Source organism: Aulonocara sp. 'chitande type north' Nkhata Bay, linkage group LG5 (assembly GCF_057382095.1).
Source record: "Aulonocara sp. 'chitande type north' Nkhata Bay isolate Kocher_YH1m ecotype deep benthic linkage group LG5, A_spYH_male_GT1.1, whole genome shotgun sequence".
NCBI lineage: Eukaryota > Metazoa > Chordata > Actinopteri > Cichliformes > Cichlidae > Aulonocara > Aulonocara sp. 'chitande type north' Nkhata Bay.
In genome coordinates, this window is record NC_141348.1 from 37,905,860 (window position 1) to 37,927,768 (window position 21,909).

Genomic DNA, 21,909 nt, shown 5'->3' on the forward strand with positions numbered 1-21,909 from the left:
TATCAGATGGCTTTACAAAATAAAATTGAGAGAAGACAGCAGGAGGAAGAAGAATCCCTCTTCTAGGATTGGCATGCAATCATTTAGAGTAAGAAAGCAATAGAAGAATCGAAATATAGAAAATCACAATGTCAAAAATGTCAATGTCAGTAACAAGTTAAAGCATGTGTCTCTGTCAAACGGATTTCATAAGATGTAAAAGATTTCAATTTGCTAATCAAAACATACTGACATTATAAATGATATGTCAAAAAAGCAAAATGTTTTGTTTTCTGTCACTAAAAGGAGAACAGCAAAGTGAAAGCCTGAATAACATCTCAGTTTTATGTTTTCACAGTGGAATCTGTAGATGAGCTTTTCCTGTCTGTGGAAATCAAGACATCAGTAGTCAGTTCAAGAGTTTGACTCTTACATAGTAAAACAGACATTGGTTTGATATTTGTAAGATATGTGATAAATGGCTTAGACATAAAGCCATAAACTTGAGCCCTTGATTCCAAGATTTCGTTGGGTTGTTAAATGAGTCATGCCAAAAAGGCGGTGAGAGGCACATCAAACTGTGCTTATTCTTTTGTTAATAAGTATTATGGTAGTGAGGGGGTGTTTAGACTCTTTAGACTGTTTTATCAGCAGTTCAAATGCAAAAATACTCAGTTTACTGTCACATGTATAACAAAAAGAGCAGTAAACGGTAAAAAAAAAAAGCCTTTTTTGCATGAAAAATAATTCATGTTCTAAGTAGTTACATTGATAATTTTGTATTGATTCTGCTTATGGAATGACTTATTCTTGACTGATTGTTAGTGCTCTAATTTCACTTTAAAAGGGGGGAAAAAATCAAGGATCTCCTCAGTGGTATCGTGATTTTCCCTGGAAAGTAAACTGAGCTCTCCTTCTTTTCTCAGCACTTTAATTGAGTCCCTAATGGTGTCTGATCTAACCCTGCAGGAGCCAGTGAAGACAGAAGAAGGCAGAGACATGGCTGGTAGGATCAGCGCTTTTGGCTACTTGGAGTGTTCTGCCAAGACGAAGGATGGTGTGCGGGAGGTGTTTGAGATGGCCACAAGAGCAGCACTGCAGGTCCGCAAGCGCAAGAAGAGAAGTGGCTGCACGGTGCTGTGAGCAGTCCAGACGCCATCAAATCAGCTGACCAATTGGAGAAAAATAACACATGAAAAAGGACTGACCTATTACCAAATGGATCTTTGTACTGTATCTCACATTTCATGACAAAGACAGGCAGATGAATTGAACATAAACAAACCTAATACAGGAAATGAACTATATGACATCTGTGGCTAGAAATTGATGTTTCCGTATTGATTTGCTTTTGTCCCTCCCAAAATCTGTCTTAACAATTTACACTTTTTTTTTTTTTTTTTTAAACTTGGCTTTGGTAGGTGCACATTTGTATGCGGTATTGTTCTTCACAAGCTTCTCGGGCAAGTGGCATCATTCTTAGCTTGTATAAATAGGCAGTTCTGTTTCACTGTAGCAGTAGCGATAGAGAATTAAAGATGATATCTTGTGACCATAAGAGCTAGTGCCTTTTTTAAGTTTATACACCACCGTCTGTTTGTCGGCGAGCTTGCATTTCGGCTGAGGACCCCTTCATTGTACTGTAGCTCATTTTACAGTGTTGTCATTGTGAAACCTGAGCAAAGCCATAAGTAAAGGCTTTCAGTGCTCGTCAAGTCAAGCACAATAAATGGTTGCTTGTGTCATTTTTTTTGTTGGTATGAAACATCAGTTTCACCTTCTCAATTATGAGCCCACTCACATCGAGGATAAAGAAAGGCAGCTGCTTCTGTAATGTAATGTGTCAACAAAGGAGTGTGCTTCCCATTCTGCATAAAATTATTCACATTCGCCCCTCGTAATTGTTGCTAGAAGCTAGATGGGAGGGGAGGGAGAGGTGGCCAACTGAGACGCAAGCCAATATGACTCAACTATGCACAATAGCTGTTAGGACCAACAGGGAGATGACACAAGTGGAATCACATGTAGGCCACAGCCTGGTGAACCCTCCCTTGTTTGTTTATTATGAGTGACTAAGTTCAGCTCTTTTTGCTAAGTTAACTGGTTACACCCGTTATTGGAATCTTGTTTGTAATGCTGGTTAGCCCAGTCATGGAAATCGCATCCTGTTAGGCTGGATGTTTCCGGTTGGACGACATTCTTTACATGTCTGAGAAGAGCCACAGTGTGAGTGAGTGAGTCTTGTTTTTTTTCCTGGTGCCTTCTCTGTTCTGGTGTGCCTTTTTCAGTTGTTCTCTCCCAGACCAGATGGACTAGCTGCTGAATGTCAAGCTGATACTCACTGACAAGGTCAAGAGTCACCGTTCTGATGTTTTGTTTTCCAAGGCTTGGTTCTTTAAATAGATTGATGCATGGTAAAATGTGTTATTTGATGTATGCCATCATTTAAAAAAAAAACATTTTGTGTAGGACACATCTTTATCTTGTCAGATGAGCAAAAGAAGTTAAAGTTCTTGCATCATGTGAAAATTACAATATGGTTGATTGAGAAAACATCTGTATGCAACCATTTCCTTTGATGTTTTACTTAAAAAAAAAAAATCAGTTACAACCTATAGGATGGAATTTAAGCTCACTCTTTGGAAATATACTCGGCATTTAAGGATGTAATTAAATTTCAGTTCACTAGGACATGCCAGATCGTCCTCTAGTATCTGTATTTGCTCATATCCTCGCAGAATACTCTAGTGAACTTCCCCTGATGATAATAGCTTGATATTCTTGAAAGGCCCTCACCGACTGTCCTGGGGCACACTCTTTCACACCACTGTTGCTCAGTCATCTACTTTACATGTCCACTGGTTGCATGAAGGGTGGATTTCTTAATACGGTATACGTGGCAAAAACAATATCATCTGTGTTGCATGCAACCTTCTTACAATTCCATCAAAAGCGCCAAACCTACCAGTTATTGTAATACTGTGTGTAATGCAAATTTAAACCCCTCTGCTGGTGAAGCACAAATGCTTTAAACGAGCGGGCCAGCAAAGAGGCTACAGCTCAGACGAGGTGTTGTGATTGTTTTAGCCGACAAACGCACACAAACAACCTACTAATGTTCTATCCACCCTCCAATCTTTAGAGGGCGGATGCTACTTTTAACTCGGGACTCTGTGCACTAATATGGACAACAAGCACACCATTTGGGCAAGGGTAAACATTCATATCTCTACAACTTCTTATCGATGAAAACATTTCATAGTGGTGGTATGGTGTTGACGTGTCTTAACAAGCTCTCGCAAGGAATACTTGGGAATTAGAGATCGGCAGAGAGTTAAATAACTTAAAGCTGGGAGTAGAATCATAACAATTGAAAACGTTCCCATAGAGCAGCGGAGGAGCTATTGTTGAACATATCACTAAGAGCATGTACTATACTGCTGTCCATGTGTATGCCGATAATGTCCCGCTAAAAAATGTCCTTGCTCTATTGATGCATGCATGAGAAATCCATGGGTCTTTACAGTGCGCGCACATACAGAAGCACTAACATCGCACACCTCTGTGGGAACAGCTTCAGCTCAGTGTTGTGCAACTTTTATTTCTCTCTCTGGAAGTATTTGAAATCAATTAAAAGGATCCAGATTTCTATAAAAGCTCATTGTAATAATGCTTTGTAAACAGAAAGTGTTGTAGTGAACATTTGAGCTGAAGTGAACATGAACATTGTTAATAAACTATTTTTGCGAATAGACAGACCGGTCTCCTCAGTCCATTCTTGAACAGGACGATGCTGCTAAAGGAAATGATCAGGCACCACGGTGTAATATAATATACAGCAGATCAAAAAGTCAGTTTATTTTTTTTAAGTTTTGAATTGACATAAGTCATAAGACATACGGTGATGAATCAGTGTATTAAAATGATCTTCCATTCTTTTCCCATCTGTAGGACATTTTAGCATCTGTACAGCCATAGCTATGTTAACTGGGCTAAATAAACAGACCAGGTAAGTGTAAAAAGCCAAAGTTCACTGCTTCATTTTGCCACTGTGATTAGAAACAGAGGAGCATTTATTGCACTTAAATAGGTTCATAAAAGGATATGGTCTTAAATCATGTGCTGAAGCAGTAAGACAGAGAATAAAATAAAAGACTGACACTTGCTATGCATTCAAATGGCTTTAAATCCATCTGTCGCAGACGCTATGTCCTAGTTTAGAGGAAATGTTAATGCTCATTTTTCCACCCAGGGTCCACAAATTGCTGAATGGCACTCTCCTCTGGAACAGGACCTAGAACAAAGACAGACAAAATCTTAGCAAAAGATTTTTTATTTTTTATTTTTTTTTGAAGAATACTTACTGGGAACGCTAAGTCCAGATGAACAGAATCAACTTTTGGAGACTCACCGGGAAAATGTTTTGTTCTAAATGCTTTTACATTTTAAGGTTTCAATCATGCAACTATTTACCTCAGCAAATAAAGCCTAAAGTCTGGAGAAAAAGACACATGCAACTGTCGAGTCTACTGTCTGCTGCAGTCTTACTGAGGATAAAGCTGTACTCACATTCAGAATCCATGTTGATTTTCAGCGTCGCCAGTCTGGACACAATATCATCTTCCTCTTCCACATCGCTGAAGTCAAATCCAGTGTAGCCCTTCTCCTTCACACAGTAGCTGATGAACCTGTGAACAAAAAAGCAAAAATTAAGAAAACGTGAGTGAGAAATGCTCAAGAAATGTGCACTCCTTGTTAACTGGGCAAATTTTATACAGCCCAAAGGCTCCAAAATGGCAACAAAGTGAACAATTTGAGGTTGTTTTGTCAGCTAACAATGAGGTTTCACTTTCGGTAATCACTACGTTTACTCAGTGCCTCCCAAAACATCTTGCCTTCGCTTACTTCTCCCATGTTGGGTCCTTCTTGAGGATCACAGGGTTTCCCACCACTATAAGCAGGGACCTGGCTCTCGTCAAGGCTACGTTGAACCTCTACAAGTGAATACATATATATAAAAAAAGAATATATTAGTAATTTATTCAACCATTAAAGAAGCAGCAGGCTGTCTTATAAGCTTAAATGATGTGACAAACCTTTTCATTTGACAGGAACCCAATATTGAAGTCTCTGTCCATCTTGACATAGTTGATGCTGCTACGGACGGTGGAGACCATAATGATCTTCCTCTCTTGTCCCTGAAACTCCTCCACAGAGCCGACCTGATATTATAAAAAGGGGGGGGGGGGGGGGGGGTGCACTTTACCATCTACCATCTAATAAAACTTTAATCTTATAACTGTTGAATGCATCCTCAATAATTAAATTACACTTCTGATTAGAAATAAACAGCAGATCAATCTTTTGATTACATTTTATTAAAACAATTTAGAAGACACTGTAAATGAGCATCTTAGGTTTGCATGGGGGCATATAACCATATTAACTGACACAGATCGTTTACAGCAGAGCTGCTAACCTTCAGCTCTTTGAGATCACTCCAGCGACTCAGCGCTGGGACAAATCTCAGGGCCTTCTGGATTTTCTCAACCTGTTAGCAAAAAGAAAAGCAGTCATGGGAAATTATGAATGAACCAAACAACCTCCTTTTATCCTCAGTCATTTAACACAAATGTGCACCATGCATATTCACTTGTTTTCTGTAGGGGGCGATTATTCCGATGTCTGTTGCAGACAGTTTGGGGAGACCCTTCTTTCCTTGCGTTTCCATCAGTTTGGTGAGGTAGTCGATCAGGACTTCAATCTCAGACACGTTGAAGAAAGACGGACTGTTCGCCTCTCTCTCATCTTTGCCCATCACTCCATGGAAGATCACTGGAAAACCCTGTAGTGGGGTAGCACTGTCAGTTATTCTTGTTAAATATGGTTCAAATACAATTTGGCGACTGACTCCTTAGTGAAATTAAAAATGTGAATTAAAACTACACATGAATTGTACACGTGAGCACTCCCATAAGGTCTATGAAGTTTTAAGAAAAATTGTACTTTTACAACATGAGTTGTTTTCATGTTTTAATATCTACTTTTGTTTCAGCCAGTCTTTTTTCTTCCATCTTCAGCATCCTTTATCCAAAATATATCCACTATCCCTCCTCTGGACATCTCCAAAACAAACCCCTGCAAACTTCGTCTCCAAAACCAGTCAACCAAACTTGTCCCTCTGATATACTCATTTCTAATCTGGTCCCTCATGTACCAGCAACTTCCAGCTTGGCCCTCTGTCTCCACCCACTCCACCCTGCCTGCGCCTCCTTCTTCACCTCTCTTGTGCACTTTTTTGTTCTTTGCATAGACGAGACCCATCTCACCCAGCTTCACTACTTCTGCTCCCTCTCATTCAAACATGTCATCTATCTTGCTTCTACTGACTTTAGCATACCTCCACCTTTCCTCTACTCACAAATCACAGTGTTGTCCGTGAACATCACAGTCCTCTTGTGTAACTTCAATTGTCAGCAGAGGCTCAGAGCTAATCCCTGATGTAATCCCACCTCCACCTTAAACTCATCTGTCACTCCCACACACTTCACTAGTGTTTTGCTGTTCTCACGCACGTCCCGCACCACCCTCACATACATCACTGCCACTCTTGACTTCCTCATTCAGTACCACAGTTCCTCTCTTAGCACCCTATCACATGGTTTCTCTAGATCCACAGACACAGTGAAACTCCTTCTGACCTTACTTCTCTCTCATCACTTTCAAAGCAAACATTGCATCTGTAAAGCTCAGATGCACTTTACTATTTTATTTATTCATGTTCATCACAGTTTTTTTTTATTTTTAAATTAATGTATGATGAAATCAGAGTTGACAAATACACCTTTGCATCTAATCATATGCTTTGCGGATGACTTAGGGGGACAAGAAAAAACCAAAAACCAAACAAAATAAATGAAAAGTTCCCGAGGCCTCACCTTCTTCGGAAGGTATTCCCAGTTGCAATAGGTCTCACGCTCCCATTGGTCAGCAAACACCTGCAATTCATTCTCATAGAACAACTCATTGGGGATTTTCAGAATAGCACTGTGTGACCTGAGTGAACGGGAAGGAAAAAGAAGAACAATAAAAAAAACGATGAAGCATTATTGGTGATTAACACAGCAGCACAAGTAAAAAATGGCTTTGACAAGCAATAGCTGAAAGACCCACCTGTAGTTTCGCAGCAGTTTGGTGACAAAGCGAGTGTCAAAATGCCCGTCTGTATTTTTCTGATATAACGAATTATGTCTCATCAGCCTCTCCAGTAGAGAAAGCCCTAAAAAGCATTCATGATACAGATTTGAATTCATGTTAATCTGAGAAAAACTCAAATAACTGAAGCAGCACTAAGCATTCATTTGATCCTAAACTATTACCAGTGAAAACTGCCAGGGATACACAGTGATGCAACTAACGCCATCTGATCAGAAAGAAAAGAAAATGAGACCACTGGACTTACCGAGTCCATGTTCTATTGCAAAAGGAGATCGAAGGATTGGTCCCAGCTGCTTAGGATCTCCTGCCAGTACCAGCTGACCTTTCTCTGCATCGAGCAGACCTATGAAACAACAAATGAGTCTGTAACAAGGTGCATCAATTTCAGCACTTGCAAGTTATGACCTTTAATCACGAGAACCGATTTACTGAGGAAGTGTAATGTGTAAGAACAAATTAATTTACAACTGCTCTGACTTAAGGTCACATATATGCAGAATTTGTAAGCTGTAAAAGTCTTAACCCATACATTTTATTTATTTATTTTACAGCCTTTAGCTAGCTTTGGAGAAAACAAAAAACATGTATAAAGCAGCTGGGTGTGGATAAAGTTCTGTAATCAGATAAGTGTATATATGAAAGGTCCATGTACTGCATTAATACCAGATTTAATGAAAAAAAAAAACATATTTAACAGGAAGTTGGATGTAAGAATTTCAGATTCTTGAAGGTTTCACAAAAGACTTTATTTATGTAGCGCCAATTCAACAAAAGTCCCCACAAGGCGCTTTATATCGTAAGCACCTTGAGGTGACAATCACAAAGCCCCCTATGAGCAAGCACATGGCAACAGTGGGAAGGAAAACTCCCATTTTGCAGTCTGAGAGTGAAGCCTTTCAGCATCACTCACAGATCTGAATGTTTCTAATTTTAACGTGCAAATGAATGAAGGGAGTCCTACATATTTGCTTAGTGTGCATGGTGAAGGACATCATGATGAAAAACATGTAGTTCAGACATTCATAGTTTACCTGCAATAGCAATGACACACTCTGGCTCTACAGCTTGGCCTCCCTCATCCACAAACACATGCGAAAAATGGCCAACTGGAATCCCTCCAGACACAAGCCTCACAAAGACACAAACACACAGCAGCATAATCAAGTGCCGCATGGCTCATAACACGAAAAATGTGCCAGATGTCAAAGAGTGTTTAAAAACACATCATAATGGACACTTTACATGCCACACACTGGCTCTTACCTGCCAGCTGTGACCATAGTTGTAACTACGACTTTGTACTTCATCGTAACCTCTTTCTGTGGAGGCACAAAGCTGTCTTTGCTCTCGTCCCAGTTACAGTATTTCTGAAAGAACCAAAAAAAATATGAGAACGTAACCTTTTGTTCAGCTTTCCCATAGTGATTACAATCATTGATTCCTCAGTGTGATCATGAGGAATTTAGTGAAAATGCGGGCATATTTATGGGGCTTGCTGAGACAAGAGAATGCAATGGCACTCTATTTCACATGTAATTTTTAAACATTATGGGCTGTGTATATATATGGATACACAATTAGTCCATATGTAGCTCACCAGCAGACTCTTGGGAACGCTGTTTGGGTCTCGGCTGTTGGCGTACACGCGGTAAATCTGATGAGAATCCATGTTTACTTGTAGTCTCTCACAGAGCAGGTCGCATGCACTGTTTGAAGGTGCACAGGCGAGGATGTGGGCTGATGGATCTGCCTTGCTGACCTGACAAGACGAGCAAAATAAAAGTCATTACTTAATAATAACAGGCTTGTGTGCAAAGACATAACATGGTTTATAGGGAGCCACAGGCCTTTGCCTCACACCCAGCAGGACCCGGTCTGCGGCTGTCACTTATTTCAGAAAGGCACCTAACCTGGCAGATGTGCACAGAATTCAAAGTACATTGCACCAAGGACATACAGCCACAGTATTTGTCCTATAGTAAGTACAAATTTCTGAGAAACAGTTACAACATCACAGATAACATCACAAATTACAGCATTGTTGAATTTTGCAAGCCCTTTATGTTAAAGTTTGGTTTCCATTTTTTTTAGTGTTTCCTGAAGTGAATCAATTCCAAAATATACCACCATTTATCCAGTTCAGAGTCACCGCGGGGCTGAAGCGCATCCTAGTTGTCACAGAACGAAAAGCAGCTTACACCTTGTACAGTTTACCAGTCTTTTGCAGGCCCAACACAGAGAGATAAACAACTGTTCATACTCATATTCACCCATGTGGACAATTTAAAAATCACCAATTAACCCAACTCACATGTTGTTGGACTGTGGGAGGAAGCTGGAGTATCCAGAGAAAACCCAGGCAAGCATGGACAGAACATGCCTACTCCAGGACCGTCCTTGCTGTAAAGCAACTGTGCCAACTGCGACATTTGTTGGCAATGTAAAATCTCTAAATTTAAAGTACTAATAATCATAATACTCGAGAGCAAATAAGCAACTGGTTCAAAAAAAAGAAAAATCTCTTAGTGTGTTTCTAATATACAGCGAGATATCTGGGAATCACCTTACAAACATGCCAACACATGCTGATTCCTGTGCAAAATCTGTCTTGCAAAGAGAAATCTTACTTGTGTAAGTTACTTGTATAGACGCGGGGTCGCGGGGTAGAGCAGGTCACCTGTTAACTGGAAGGCTCATGGTTTGATCCCTGGCTGCAACCCAAAGTAGGCCAAGATACTGAATGTGATTGTTCATGAAGTGTGAATATTAGACAAAAAAAGCACTTAGCATAAATGTGTGAATGGGGGCATGAGGCAAGTTATATAAAGCACATTAAGTGCTCAGAGTAGAAAAACGCCAAAGAACCACCCATCAACCTTTTACCCAATTTAGACCTGTGAGAAAAAACAAAACAAAAACACCAACTTAAACTATGGATTAGCCAAAGATTCGTTTGATTCTGAATAATCTGCCAGTCCTGCACTGGCAACCTGTCCAGGGTGTCTCTATGACCGTTGGGATGGGCTCTAGGCCTCCAGTGGTCCTGAACTGGACCAGGAATCAAGAAAATAAATGGATGGAATAATAAAGTAAATATCAAAGATTCTACTCAAAGTAACAATATCAAATGTCTTGTTCAAAATCCAACAGCTTTAAATTTGTTACAATGTAACAGCCAATGAAGAACGAATATGTTTTCTGGCAACTCACAAGTAAGATATCTGATTAATCTCTGAAGATCTCATTCATACAGATCTTAACTGCATGTAACTTTATACCTGATTGATTGCTTCAACCACAGTGATTGTCTTTCCAGTTCCAGGAGGCCCAAACACAAGATGAGGAGCTGGTTTCGAGGATCCAGCCACAATGCGCTGGACTGCAGCATGTTGCTCCGGGTTGTTTTCCAGCTGTCGATTAAACATCCTGGAAAGAGATGTAGAAATGGACTTTTTACACTTAGCATAAAAGGTGTGTAAATGTGTGTTTAAAAACCTGTTATGCACCTTGTGCCCATTTGGTTTATGGCATTAAACCAAAGAGCAGTAATCCCTCCTGTTAATGCAACATAGTGGCTAAATGCCCAGGAAAACAACAGAGAAATGCTGCTGAGGCCACACTCTCATTTTCAGAAGCTCACTGTTCTCCTACCACCAGTACCAGGCAGAATATACAGTAGGACACAGTACAATTCAATGTATCCGTAACATAAAACCCTACATGGCCAAGCTCTCGCAAATATAGCAGATTACTGAGACCTTATTAATGCAGCTGGTCTCTTCATTATTTGTGGTCTGTTTTTCCTTCTAATATATATGTACAGGAGTGTGTATGTATTAATGAAAGACCATGCGTTAGCATTTCTGAGGATCTACCCTTATCTTCACTTTTGTGTTTTGATCCAAAACTGTGAAGCACTTTGTAACTTTTAAAGGTGCTATACAAATAAAGTTATTATCACTATTGTCATTAAATGTGGTTAAGTGTTGCATTTATAGATGATGCAGTGCATACAAATAGGCACCGGACCTGAGTTTAGGCATGGGCACACTAGCCACTGCTGCACCAGATGGAAACAGCACCTCCTCAAGTTGATGTTTTACTGCCAGGTCTACAGCCCTGTGTTGTAGCTTCAAAGGGTACCGGTTGAGAGTAAACTCCACATTAAACTTCATATTGCTGATAAAGATCTGCAACAACCTGAAATGATTGAAAAGTAAGCAACAAGTTTCTCATTGTGAGTTCTTAGTCAACATATCATTATTCTAGCTCATACTTTTTTGAGAAACCCAGCTTCACACTGTCCAGTTCTACTCTGTGAACATATCCGGTATACACAGTAATGGGCTGGACGGTGTCCTCAGATTTGGATACTCTCAGACAATCTCCTCGAAGCACAGATGGCCGATTCTCAGCGACACCAGGAACCTGTCGGACAACATCGATGTTGGGCCATTGATATGTTTTAAAAAAAAACTACAAGTCTGCAGGTGATTCAGATGGGTAGATATGACAAGCTAAATAAACAAATCTGTGTATGAGAACTAGATCGTATAATCATCTGTACAAGTAAAACGGGAGGAAGGTCATCTAGCTCCTTCATTAAGAATACAAGGTCCCAAACAAATAAAATGCATTCTGAAGTTAACTGCCAAGAAGCACAATTTACAAGTGAATTCAATGCTTCAGAGATGCCAGCTGCTCCAGCAAAAATAGAGCCACTGCAAACACAGAGCGTAGCAGACGGTGTTCTAATTCAAATCTCTTTACTCTGAGTTTCAGGAGTTTTCTGTTGCCTTGGTCTTGAGTCATGGTTTGATTGAGGAGATCATACTTTCGGATGTCAACCTCCATCTGTATCTCTTCAAGGTGCAGCAGGAGATGAAACCGATGCGAGTAGTTCTTCATCTTTAAGGGACAACTGAGGAGACCCCTGGATGTCAAAGCAGAGGTAAACGGTGCATTTAACATTGGGTTAGTTCTATAAAATACTCATCACAGAAAACGCATAGCTGGTTGTAATGAATTGGGTGATTTGCTTACTTCACTGATGCAAGTTTCTGTTTGGCAGTTGGAGAGAGGTACTCGGAGTCTTCCATCCTTCGTCTAGCCAAATCCTTCAGGTCATTATGATACTTGTAGTCTCCTAATTTCACTGCCATCTTCAAAGGCACAACAGAACTGCAGAAGAAGAAAACAAAACACCATATGGCTGTGATCAGTTTCAGAAGACACACGGTCGCTAAACCCTCAGGGACAACTTGTTGATCTAAAGTCCAAGTGAGCAAAAATGCTTCAAAGTAATTTTTACAATCAGTTTTGAAATTCATTACCTGTCAGGTGGTACTCCATCTACTATAATGGTGTCAACAGGCTTGTAAGCAGCCACCCGAAATGGTTTATAAGGAGCCACAGGCCCTAGCTCCACAGCCAGTGGAGTCTGGGCTGCAGCTTCTATCTCCCTGACAATGCAGAAGGGCACCGATCCAGGCAAATCTGGGCAGAACTCGAAATACATTGTGGCAGGGAAATATCCATAGTGGTTCAGAATGTACTTAACCTCAACTTCATAGCTCTCTCCTGGAGGGAAAAAAAGACGAAAGAAAAAAAAGGAAGAATTTGTGAACATTAGCTAGTTTATTTCTCTCATTTCTAAAGGCAGAGAAGAAGTCATCAGTGTCTCACCAGGACAGAGGAACAGCGGAGATGCTCTGGTCACTCTCCTCTTATCCTCTAGAGTGAAACAGCGGATCCTGTGCAGGGCAGTGTAGTACGTCAAGTGGATGTTGTCAGTGCCTTTATTGACAATGTGGAACCTGACAACGAACGGCTCCCGCAGGCGATCCACAGCGAACTGAACCTTCCCACCGCTCTCCACGGGGTCCGATGTGATCTCGATGCCGCCCTTATCAGCCGTATGCTCTTTCCTGCAGGTGAATCAAGATCAGGCTGCAATTTTAACAACGACAAGACAAGATGGTGCCGAATCACTGAAAAACCAGTGTACCTGGTAAATAAAACGTAACGTTTCATCAACTCCACTTATCCCATGACTGTCTGCTATTAAACAGGTAGAAGGTAATAAAAAACAAACCTCAGATGCTCTTGAAAAGAAGCCTTTTTAACTGCATAGTGGATTCATATCATGGACTATATGATCTTTGTGACTGAGTGATATCAGTAAATCACTGACACCCAAACTGGCAACGATTCAGTTTACACAGGAATACTCCACCACTGACTCAGATTAAAACTGCTGTGCAGTTAAAACGTTGCACAGGACTGTATTTATGCAGGGAAGTTAAAAAAGGATCACGAAACAACAAAAGTGTAACTCACAGACAGGTTTTACAGTTCTGGAAAATTACCACAGTTGGAACTTCTCATCTCATCATCATCTTCTATCTTTTTCCTTTGACTTGTATGTCATAAAACAAAGTGCTGATTATCAGTTCTAAAAAAAACCCCTCCTGATAAAGCCAGTTCTCAGGAATATCATGAAGGGTTTTTTTTAGCTCATGTCTTGTTTTCTTTGAGTCAGTCTTTGTCTCATCTGCAGGTGGTTTAAAGTGAAGCAGAGAGACTTCTCAGTCATACCAAGAAGAGAAAGCAGCTCTCCCCTGCACCGGCCTCACTCCACGGGTTACCAATCAAATACAAAATCTGCAAGTTTCTAAATGTCATGATAAAGTTACTTTGTTTTAACTTGTGTATCTGTATCTGAAGTGCTTGTTAAACCACTCTTGGTCACTTAAAAATGAAGAATTGTGACATAAACACAAGCACATTACACCCTTATCAATAATGTGCGCTTGCACATCACTAACAGGCAAACGCACCCCGAGTCTTAACATGGCCTCTTATTTGCTTTTATGACAAGAACCATTCTGAAACAGATGTTGAAAAATTAACTTGTTAGTGCTCTCTAATGGACAAACTGTGCAACATCATTTCTTTTGTTAAGGCCCCTCCCACTCTGCTTGTAGTTTCTTGTTTTGTTTTTTCCCCTTTTCCTGTATGAGCCAAGGCAGCTGATTAGTGTTAGCAAGCATCTTACTTTAATTCAAGGTTATTCTTTTGAACTTTAAGCTGATTCGTGACACCAAGTTATCAGCTTATATTTATTCATGCTGATGCAATAAGAGATACATTAAAATCTTAAATGAACCAATTACATGATAGATACTCGATACATTTTGGCATATAGATACGGTCAAGATCATCCGCTAAGGTTCAAACTGAGCATCAAAACAGGTCAGAAAGGTGCTTTCAGGGACTCTGAATGTGGCACGGTTAGGTTTAGAAAATGCTGATCTTCTGGGATATTTCTACACTGCTATCTCTGGGATTTGCAGATAATGGTCTAGAAAAGATCAAATATCCAGTGAGCTTCAGTTCTCTGGGCAAAAATGCCCCACTGATGCCAGAGGTCACTGGAGATGGCCAGACTATAAGATGAGATGAGATGATGAGAGATAGCCTTTATTTGTCAGTTGCAGGTCTTTTGCCCACAACCGAGATGACAGACCTTGCCGACCGTACATACAATACAAACATCACATTGGGGAGCCAGGTCAGGCTAGGTAGCGAGGAAAAAAAACATTGAAATGTGCGACACAAAAGGATAATACAGGAATGCACAGATATCAACACACCATAACACAATAAACACAGACAAGCAACATGGGAAAGAGTTCCGGTGTGTACATCTGATCTGGGACCGCTACAATCTTCGACTGCGCCTCCAGCTGACCCGATGTCCACATCATGGGGGAGGTAAGCATTGGAGGTGGCATTGGATCCGGGGTAGGGAGGGTGATGCGTCAGTGAGTGCTTATCAGTATCAGTATATGTATGTGTGTGTGTGTCCATAGTTCAGCTGAGGCAGTGTCCTTCGCCCTGCCAGGCTAAGTAAACAGTGTTCCAGCCAACCCAGGTGGCCTTGTAGGGAATGGGAAGGAACCGACCAGACTCAACACAGTCGTTATCAGGGAGATGTTGTTCGGCTTCAGCCTTGAGCTGGCGCCGAAGGGGTAGCCGGGTTATGATGGTAATTGAGAATTTCAAGCTGTTTTTTAACACTCCGACACTGGTCTCTCAGTCTCCCGTTAATAGCTGTGAGCTTCTCCGTGATGTTATTAGCCGTCGATTCTGTGGTCTTGTCACTCTTTTTGCTCACATAGCAGATTCTGAGACCTCACGACCGCAGCCAACTGATCCGAGGTGTAATCCAGCTCCGCCCAGAGATGTTGTTCTGAGTTGATTCTTTCCTGATGTAATCCAACATACATACGCTCAAAGGTGTTATTCTGAGCATTCACTGCAGTCGTAAGCGCCTCCAAGCTCTTAACCATGCTGCCTTCAGTGAGCCCTTTCTGAGAAGTCGCACCTGTCGTTCCAATCCCAGCGGGCAGCCTTGTGGGGGTTTGAACAGCTGGTTCCGCTCTCTTAATTCTCCGATAAGCCAGGGCCAAGCCAGCTCCGATCAGCAAGAACCCTGTTATCATGGTTCCGAATAGGTAGATATCTTCAGCGCCCTCGATCGACAGTCCCGCCAGGCACACGATCCTCTGCCACCCGTCCATCGTGTATCCGGCAGGGAAAGTCCCTCCAGGGCACTCGGGTTCTCCCGAGCCCAGACTTCTCGTTAAAGGGTGTCAATAGCATTAAGAGACCAGTTGATCAAATCCATAATTCTCTTTTAGGTTTTAGACACAGACTGTGAGAGAGTGTTCCAGGGAAAGTAATACAAAAAAGACACGAGACTAGACAAGGACATAAGGCAGAAAAGATAAGGGAGAGGAGAAAAGTGCGTCTGCTGATAGAGGAACGTAAAAGCAACTCAAACAATCACTTAATACTGAAACTGAACTACAGACGATTTGAAAAACATTGCCTGAATTGAGGAATCTCCACTTCTGTTGTGACATTCAGACACTAGGCTCAGAATTTGGCAAAAACAGCATGAAAGCAGAGATCTATCCCATCTTTTATCAACAGTTCAGGCTGGTTGTTTATATGTAATGGCACTGGGGAGATTTTCTTTGCACTAACTTGGCACAGTGGAAATGCCTCTAAAATACTGAGATACCCCTACTGAAGATAAATCAAAGTACATCAACATTTTTCATATTCTATAAAGTCTATAATAATAATGAAAGAGATTCTTCCATAAAAAGTGGTAAATTTACAGATACTGTGATATCCCATAGTTAAAAACCGAATGATAGATACGCATGACGATGTGGTTAATATATTTGGTAATAGTTTTTGCTGTGATTGTCGCAGAAACCCCACATATGATTTGTTGTAAAGGTCTGACTGCACTAAATCCAGTATTTTAATCGGCTATAGTCACTGTTTTATATTAAAAACGATAAAATGCACAGGTGTGAAAGGGGTGCTGTCTTACTAATGATATTTTATTCCTGCACAGTTGGCATGGAACACCCATAATTTCAATGTGCACGTACAATGACACAAGAAGAGGGCTTTCAGAGGGGGCAACAAAGAGGAGGTGAGGAAGGTCCAGGTGTTACTAAAGGACAAGATCAGAGAGGCTAAGGACAATTACAGGAGGAAGCTGGAGTGGAAACTCCAGCAGAACAGCATGAGAGAGGTGTGGAGGGGCATGAAGACCATCACTGGATTCAGGCCAACCAACAGCAGGGGAGCTGAGGGAGGTGAGAATAGAGCCGACGAGTTGAATCTGTTTTTCAATAGATTCGACACCACAGTGTCTGCTCCCACCCCCACAACCTCACCTGCAGTCAGCCTGGAATCCAGAGCCACACCACTGTGCCAGCCTCTCTCTTCACATGTTGCCTCCTGTGAGATTCCTGACACCCCTCCCCCACCCATCACCTTCACTCAATACCAGGTTGAGATGCAAATGAGGAGACTTCACTCAGGCAAGTCTGCTGGACCAGACGGAGTGAGTCCCCTCGTCCTCAAGACCTGTGCCCCCCAGCTGTGTGGAGTCTTTCATAAACTGTTTATGCTGAGTCTGAGTCTGCAGAGGGTCCCGGTGATGTGGAAGACATCATGCCTCGTCCCTGTACCAAAGACGCCTCGTCCCAGTGGCCCCCAGGATTACAGGCCCGTGGCACTGACCTCCCACATCATGAAGACCCTGGAAAGGCTCATCCTGGACCAGCTGCGACCCATAGTAAGACCACATCTGGATCCCCTTCAGTTCGCTTATCAGCCTCGTCTCGGAACAGAGGACGCCATCATCTACCTGCTCAATCGTGTCTACACCCATCTGGACCAGCCGGCGAGCACTGTGAGGGTCATGTTTTTTGACTTTTCCAGTGCTTTCAACACCATCAGGCCGACCCTCCTGGGTGATAAGTTAGCAGCGATGCAGGTGGATGCTTCTCTGGTGTCCTGGATTGTTGATTACCTGACAGGAAGACCACAATATGTACGTCTCCCACAGTGTGTGTCTGACAAGGTGATTAGCAACACAGGGGCACCACAGGGGACTGTCCTCTCCCCCTTCCTCTTCACCCTCTACACCACAGACTTCAGCCACTGCACAGAGACCTGCCATCTTCAGAAGTTTTCTGATGACTCTGCGGTGGTTGGATGCATCAGCAGGGATGATGAGACAGAGTACCGGGCTGTGGTCGACTCCTTTGTCACGTGGTGTGAGCAGAATCATCTGCAGCTCAACGTGGCAAAGACCAAGGAACTGATCGTGGACTTCAGGAAGACCAGGAAACACTTGACCCCTGTTTCAATCCAGGGGGTCAGTGTTGACATTGTGGAGGACTATAAATACCTTGGAGTACACATTGACAATAAACTGGACTGGGCTAAAAACACCACAGCACTTTACAGGAAGGGCCAGAGTCGTCTCTATTTTTTGAGGCGACTGAGGTCCTTCAACATCTGCCAGAAAATGCTGAGGATTTTCTATGAGTCTGTGGTGGCCAGTGCGATCCTCTATGCTGTTGCATGCTGGGGGAGCAGGCTGAGGGTCGCAGATGCCAACAGACTTAATAAACTGATCCGTAAGGCCAGCAATGTTGTGGGGATGGAGCTGGACTCCCTCAAGGTGGTGTCGGAGAGGCGGATGCTGTCCAAGATAAAGACAATGTTGGATAACACCTCCCACCCACTCCATGACATGTTGGTCAGTCACAGGAGCTCGTTCAGTGAGAGACTGAGATTACCGAAAAGCACCACTGAACGACACAGGAAATCATTCCTGCCTGTGGCCATCTCCCTGTACAACGCATCCACTTAACACACTGTTTGCTGCTACAGCTACACATGTTTCTTTTCCAAATATTTATTTATAAGTGACTTATGTATGTATGTATGTATGTATGTATATATATGTATATATTGTACTATTCTTAGTTAGTGTATTGTCTGTCTTGTCTTAATGTTGGTTTAAAATGGAGCACTGTAACAAAAAATAATTTCCCCCAGGGATCAATAAAGTATTCTGATTCTGATTCTGATTATTCAATAAAATATTATCAAAACATCTTTTGCAAAGCTATATATTGCCATTATATAAGCTATAATAATATGAAAGCAGAGTCCGACTGGCTGAGGGTAATTTGATAACTTCAAGCCATTACAACACAAAGTGTAAACTGACCCATCCCCATTAGCCACAATCTTTACAGATGTCTTGACATTTCCCATTACTGCCAAGTCACGCTTTTAATGGGATATTGCTCTTGGACATCATCTAACAGCAAATTACATTTGACTTTACCATGTATTTGTTTTATGTCAGCTACTTTTGTGTTTTTAATATGTCTATATTTTTGTCCTGCAAAACTAATCTGTGTTCATGATCAGAACTAACTGGATGCTTCCCAACAAGCCACAACATTCATGTCTTCAAGCTAATTTGCATTAAAAAAAAAAGTATGTCACAAGTTGTTCAGCTTGGCATTATTTTGTGGGTTTTTTTTTTTATATATGGAGTATATCACAATATCTGTGAATTTCAACACTTTTGCAGTAAATATTTTTTATATCCCTTTCATATATTAGACACCCCAGAGAACAGAAAAAAAAACAATGTTTATTTTGTTCTACTTCTCGTTTGGGTATCTTGATACTTTGGGGGCATTTCCACTGTATACTACCTGAGTATTGGTGCTGACCATGTCACTCCCACTATGACCACAGTGATGGTTGCTTCCAGCTGGATAATGCACTATTTCATAAAGCTTAACTCATCTCAAACTGGTTTCTTAAACATTACAGTGAGTTCATGGTACTCAAATAGCGTCCACAGTCATCAGATGTCAACCCAATGGGGTACCTTTGGCATGTAGTAGAATGGGAGATTCACATCAGAGATAAGCAGCAACTGTGCAATGCTGTCATGTCAACATGGACTAAAGTTGCTGAATATGTGCGATTAAAAACTAAACCAAAATGGTTGGTGAGAAATTATATTTTATTAACCATCACTGGCCGATATAAAACCCTAGTAATCAGTCTTATCTGTCCCATATATTATCATTTGCCAGCTGGCAATATTTACAGACACACTAGCAAAAATATGTGCTCCACTTACACCTAAGAGTGGTTTAGAATCCACACCTGGGTGTCTTTTGTCTATGAAAGAAAACCCACAGTCATGGGAAGAACATGTAGAATTACACACACACACACACACACACACACACGTAAGTACTACTCCTAGAAGGCCCTGGATTAAAATCCACACCATATAGTGGTGTACCTTGCCTCTCACTCTATGGCAGCTGGGATACGCTCCAGCTGCCACTTATCCAATTCAGGGTTATCCGAATTGGATAAGTGGAAGAAAATGGACAGGTGAAACTTTTTATGCAATGCTCAACATGACGTTTCTTCCGAATCTTCACGTCATATAAACCAACTAAACGAACACGCCCTGCTCCTCTCTTGTTTTAATCTCACGTAGTCTTTTGTGCGGCAACACCCTGCTTTATTGTTGTTATATCATGCTCCTACATGAAAAAGCAAATTCACATTTATGAGGGCGGGTCTGAGAATTAGAAAAAAAGACGATGGGATAGAGAAACATGTAATACTAACTCAAAATGCATTTTACCTGTTCACCTTCAACTTGCGAAGGATTTCTGATGCAAGTTTTTTCTTTGGGGTCAGCACAGGTGCCACAGGGGTGGAGGAGCCAGCAGGTGTCCCAGCTGGCGTCTGAGGGCCAGAGCCCAGATCCTGTGGCTGAGTGGCCCGGGGCCTCCTCCATTGGTCACAGTACACGCGAAACTACAAAAATAACAGCACAGTTCCCTGTTCTGATTCTCCATTTTCCAGGAATGGGAACAAAACATACCCAAACTCATCCCATCATAGCACTGACTAATATATGGCACAGGGAAACTTGTACTCACTGACTATATATGTGTTACCTGAGGTCTGGCATTAATGTAGACTTGTCCCTGCCTTATCTGGGCTTTGTTGAATTTCACAAGCGCAAGGAGAACTTTGTAAAAGTTGGGATCTTTTATTCCTTCTCTGCGAACACAGGAAAAACAGGCTGTTGGACACAAAGCAGACCGGGTGCGTGGGACACACTGTGTTTAAATGCAGCCTACCTGCCCCTGAATTCGGAGTTGTAGATGTCTTTAAGTTCCTTTTTGCTGATGCCGGATACCCTGTCTCCCAGAAATTCAATGAAGTCCAGTCCGGATTCAAGCGAGTCTTTAAGCGACGGCATGTCGAGGTGCTTTTACAGGCCGCTGTCACTGACTGCCGACTAACAGAAAGTGAGGAAGTTCATCTGCTGAAAAAGAACGCTTCTGTTTCCTCGAGTATTAATGTGACTCCTGGGTGCAAATGTGCCTCAACAGGGAAGAAATTTCCACGTGCTGTGTATTTTTTTTGCGCAATCTATGCACAAATTAACGGTGTTTGGAAGTTTAGCAGCGATTTCTTGTTCATACTCTGGTTTAAAATGTTTACTAACTGATGCATAAAATCTACTACTGTGCGCATTTAGCGCAAAGCCCGGTTTTTGTCAACGCTCGCCAACTGTCCCAGTCAGGGATCATCTGTAAATGCGCTACGCAAGTGGAATGAAAATACTCCCGCACAGAACAAAATCCTTTATCCTGTGGCTCGAAAATAAAATGATTTAGGGGGGAGTGTTCGGTTTCTAAATATTAAAATAAAGTGCATAAATTATCATTTTTATTTATGGTCTGAATGACAAGTAGCTTGCGAGAGCTGCCTCGGAGCTGTAATTGCTCGGCAGTCCCTGGGCTGGATTATATAACCTATGTTTGGCGTTTGTCCCGTGATACGACGTGTTTCCGTCGATTTCAAACAGAAAAATTTAAATAAACAAATATCTTTCTTTTAGGATAAGTTACGTTCATAACAAGGATTACAGCTGGGAGGTGGAGAAAAAAAATTCATCGTTTTTTTCGATTGGCTAACTTTGTTACATCCACTATTTTCAATAGTTTTGCATCTACACACGGCCACCACACCACTGCTTGAAAGCTCGTCTTTGATCAGATCTTTTTATTGCATAATAGTAAATGTCCGTGCTGTACTATTTTTCCTTATTTCGACAAAAAATTATGAGGTGACGCGGCTAAAGACAAAAAGCTTAAACATTTGAAAAGGCATTTGTATCGTCTCCATTTTCTCACTCAACTAGCACTGTTTCGTAAAAATAATAATAATTTAAAAAAAAAAACAGCGAGAAAAATACAGCAAATG

The 21,909-nt window shown here is 41.5% G+C and overlaps 2 protein-coding genes across 3 annotated transcripts in view; one reads left to right on the forward strand and one right to left on the reverse strand.

Annotated features, from left to right (window-relative positions):
* LOC147331228 (rho-related GTP-binding protein RhoA-D-like) overlaps positions 1-3,735 on the forward strand; it is a 16,386-nt gene extending 12,651 nt beyond the window's left edge. Inside the window, exon 5 of the mRNA XM_086293395.1 lies at positions 949-3,735. Coding sequence (XP_086149521.1) covers positions 949-1,122 — 174 coding nt within the window. The 3' untranslated portion in view covers positions 1,123-3,735. The remainder of the gene's footprint in view (positions 1-948) is intronic.
* mov10a (Mov10 RNA helicase a) lies at positions 3,709-21,237 on the reverse strand. Of its 2 annotated transcripts, XM_086293393.1 has the most exons (22): positions 20,778-21,236; positions 20,592-20,697; positions 20,273-20,448; positions 12,883-13,124; positions 12,531-12,777; positions 12,241-12,378; positions 11,968-12,130; positions 11,474-11,625; positions 11,227-11,397; positions 10,476-10,623; positions 8,795-8,956; positions 8,461-8,564; positions 8,229-8,326; positions 7,442-7,540; positions 7,153-7,258; positions 6,918-7,035; positions 5,633-5,824; positions 5,459-5,530; positions 5,076-5,201; positions 4,885-4,973; positions 4,549-4,667; positions 3,709-4,273 (listed from the first exon to the last, which is right to left on the reverse strand). In XM_086293393.1, the coding sequence occupies exons 1-22, from the start codon at positions 20,897-20,899 to the stop codon at positions 4,209-4,211; spliced, it is 3,015 nt and encodes a 1,004-aa protein (XP_086149519.1). In that variant the 5' UTR covers positions 20,900-21,236; the 3' UTR covers positions 3,709-4,208. The 2 variants fall into 2 exon arrangements, with proteins under 2 accessions (XP_086149519.1, XP_086149520.1); XM_086293394.1 differs by lacking the exon at positions 3,709-4,273 and having other exon boundaries at positions 4,875-4,973; positions 20,778-21,237.
* Between the last annotated feature and the right edge of the window lie 672 nt (positions 21,238-21,909).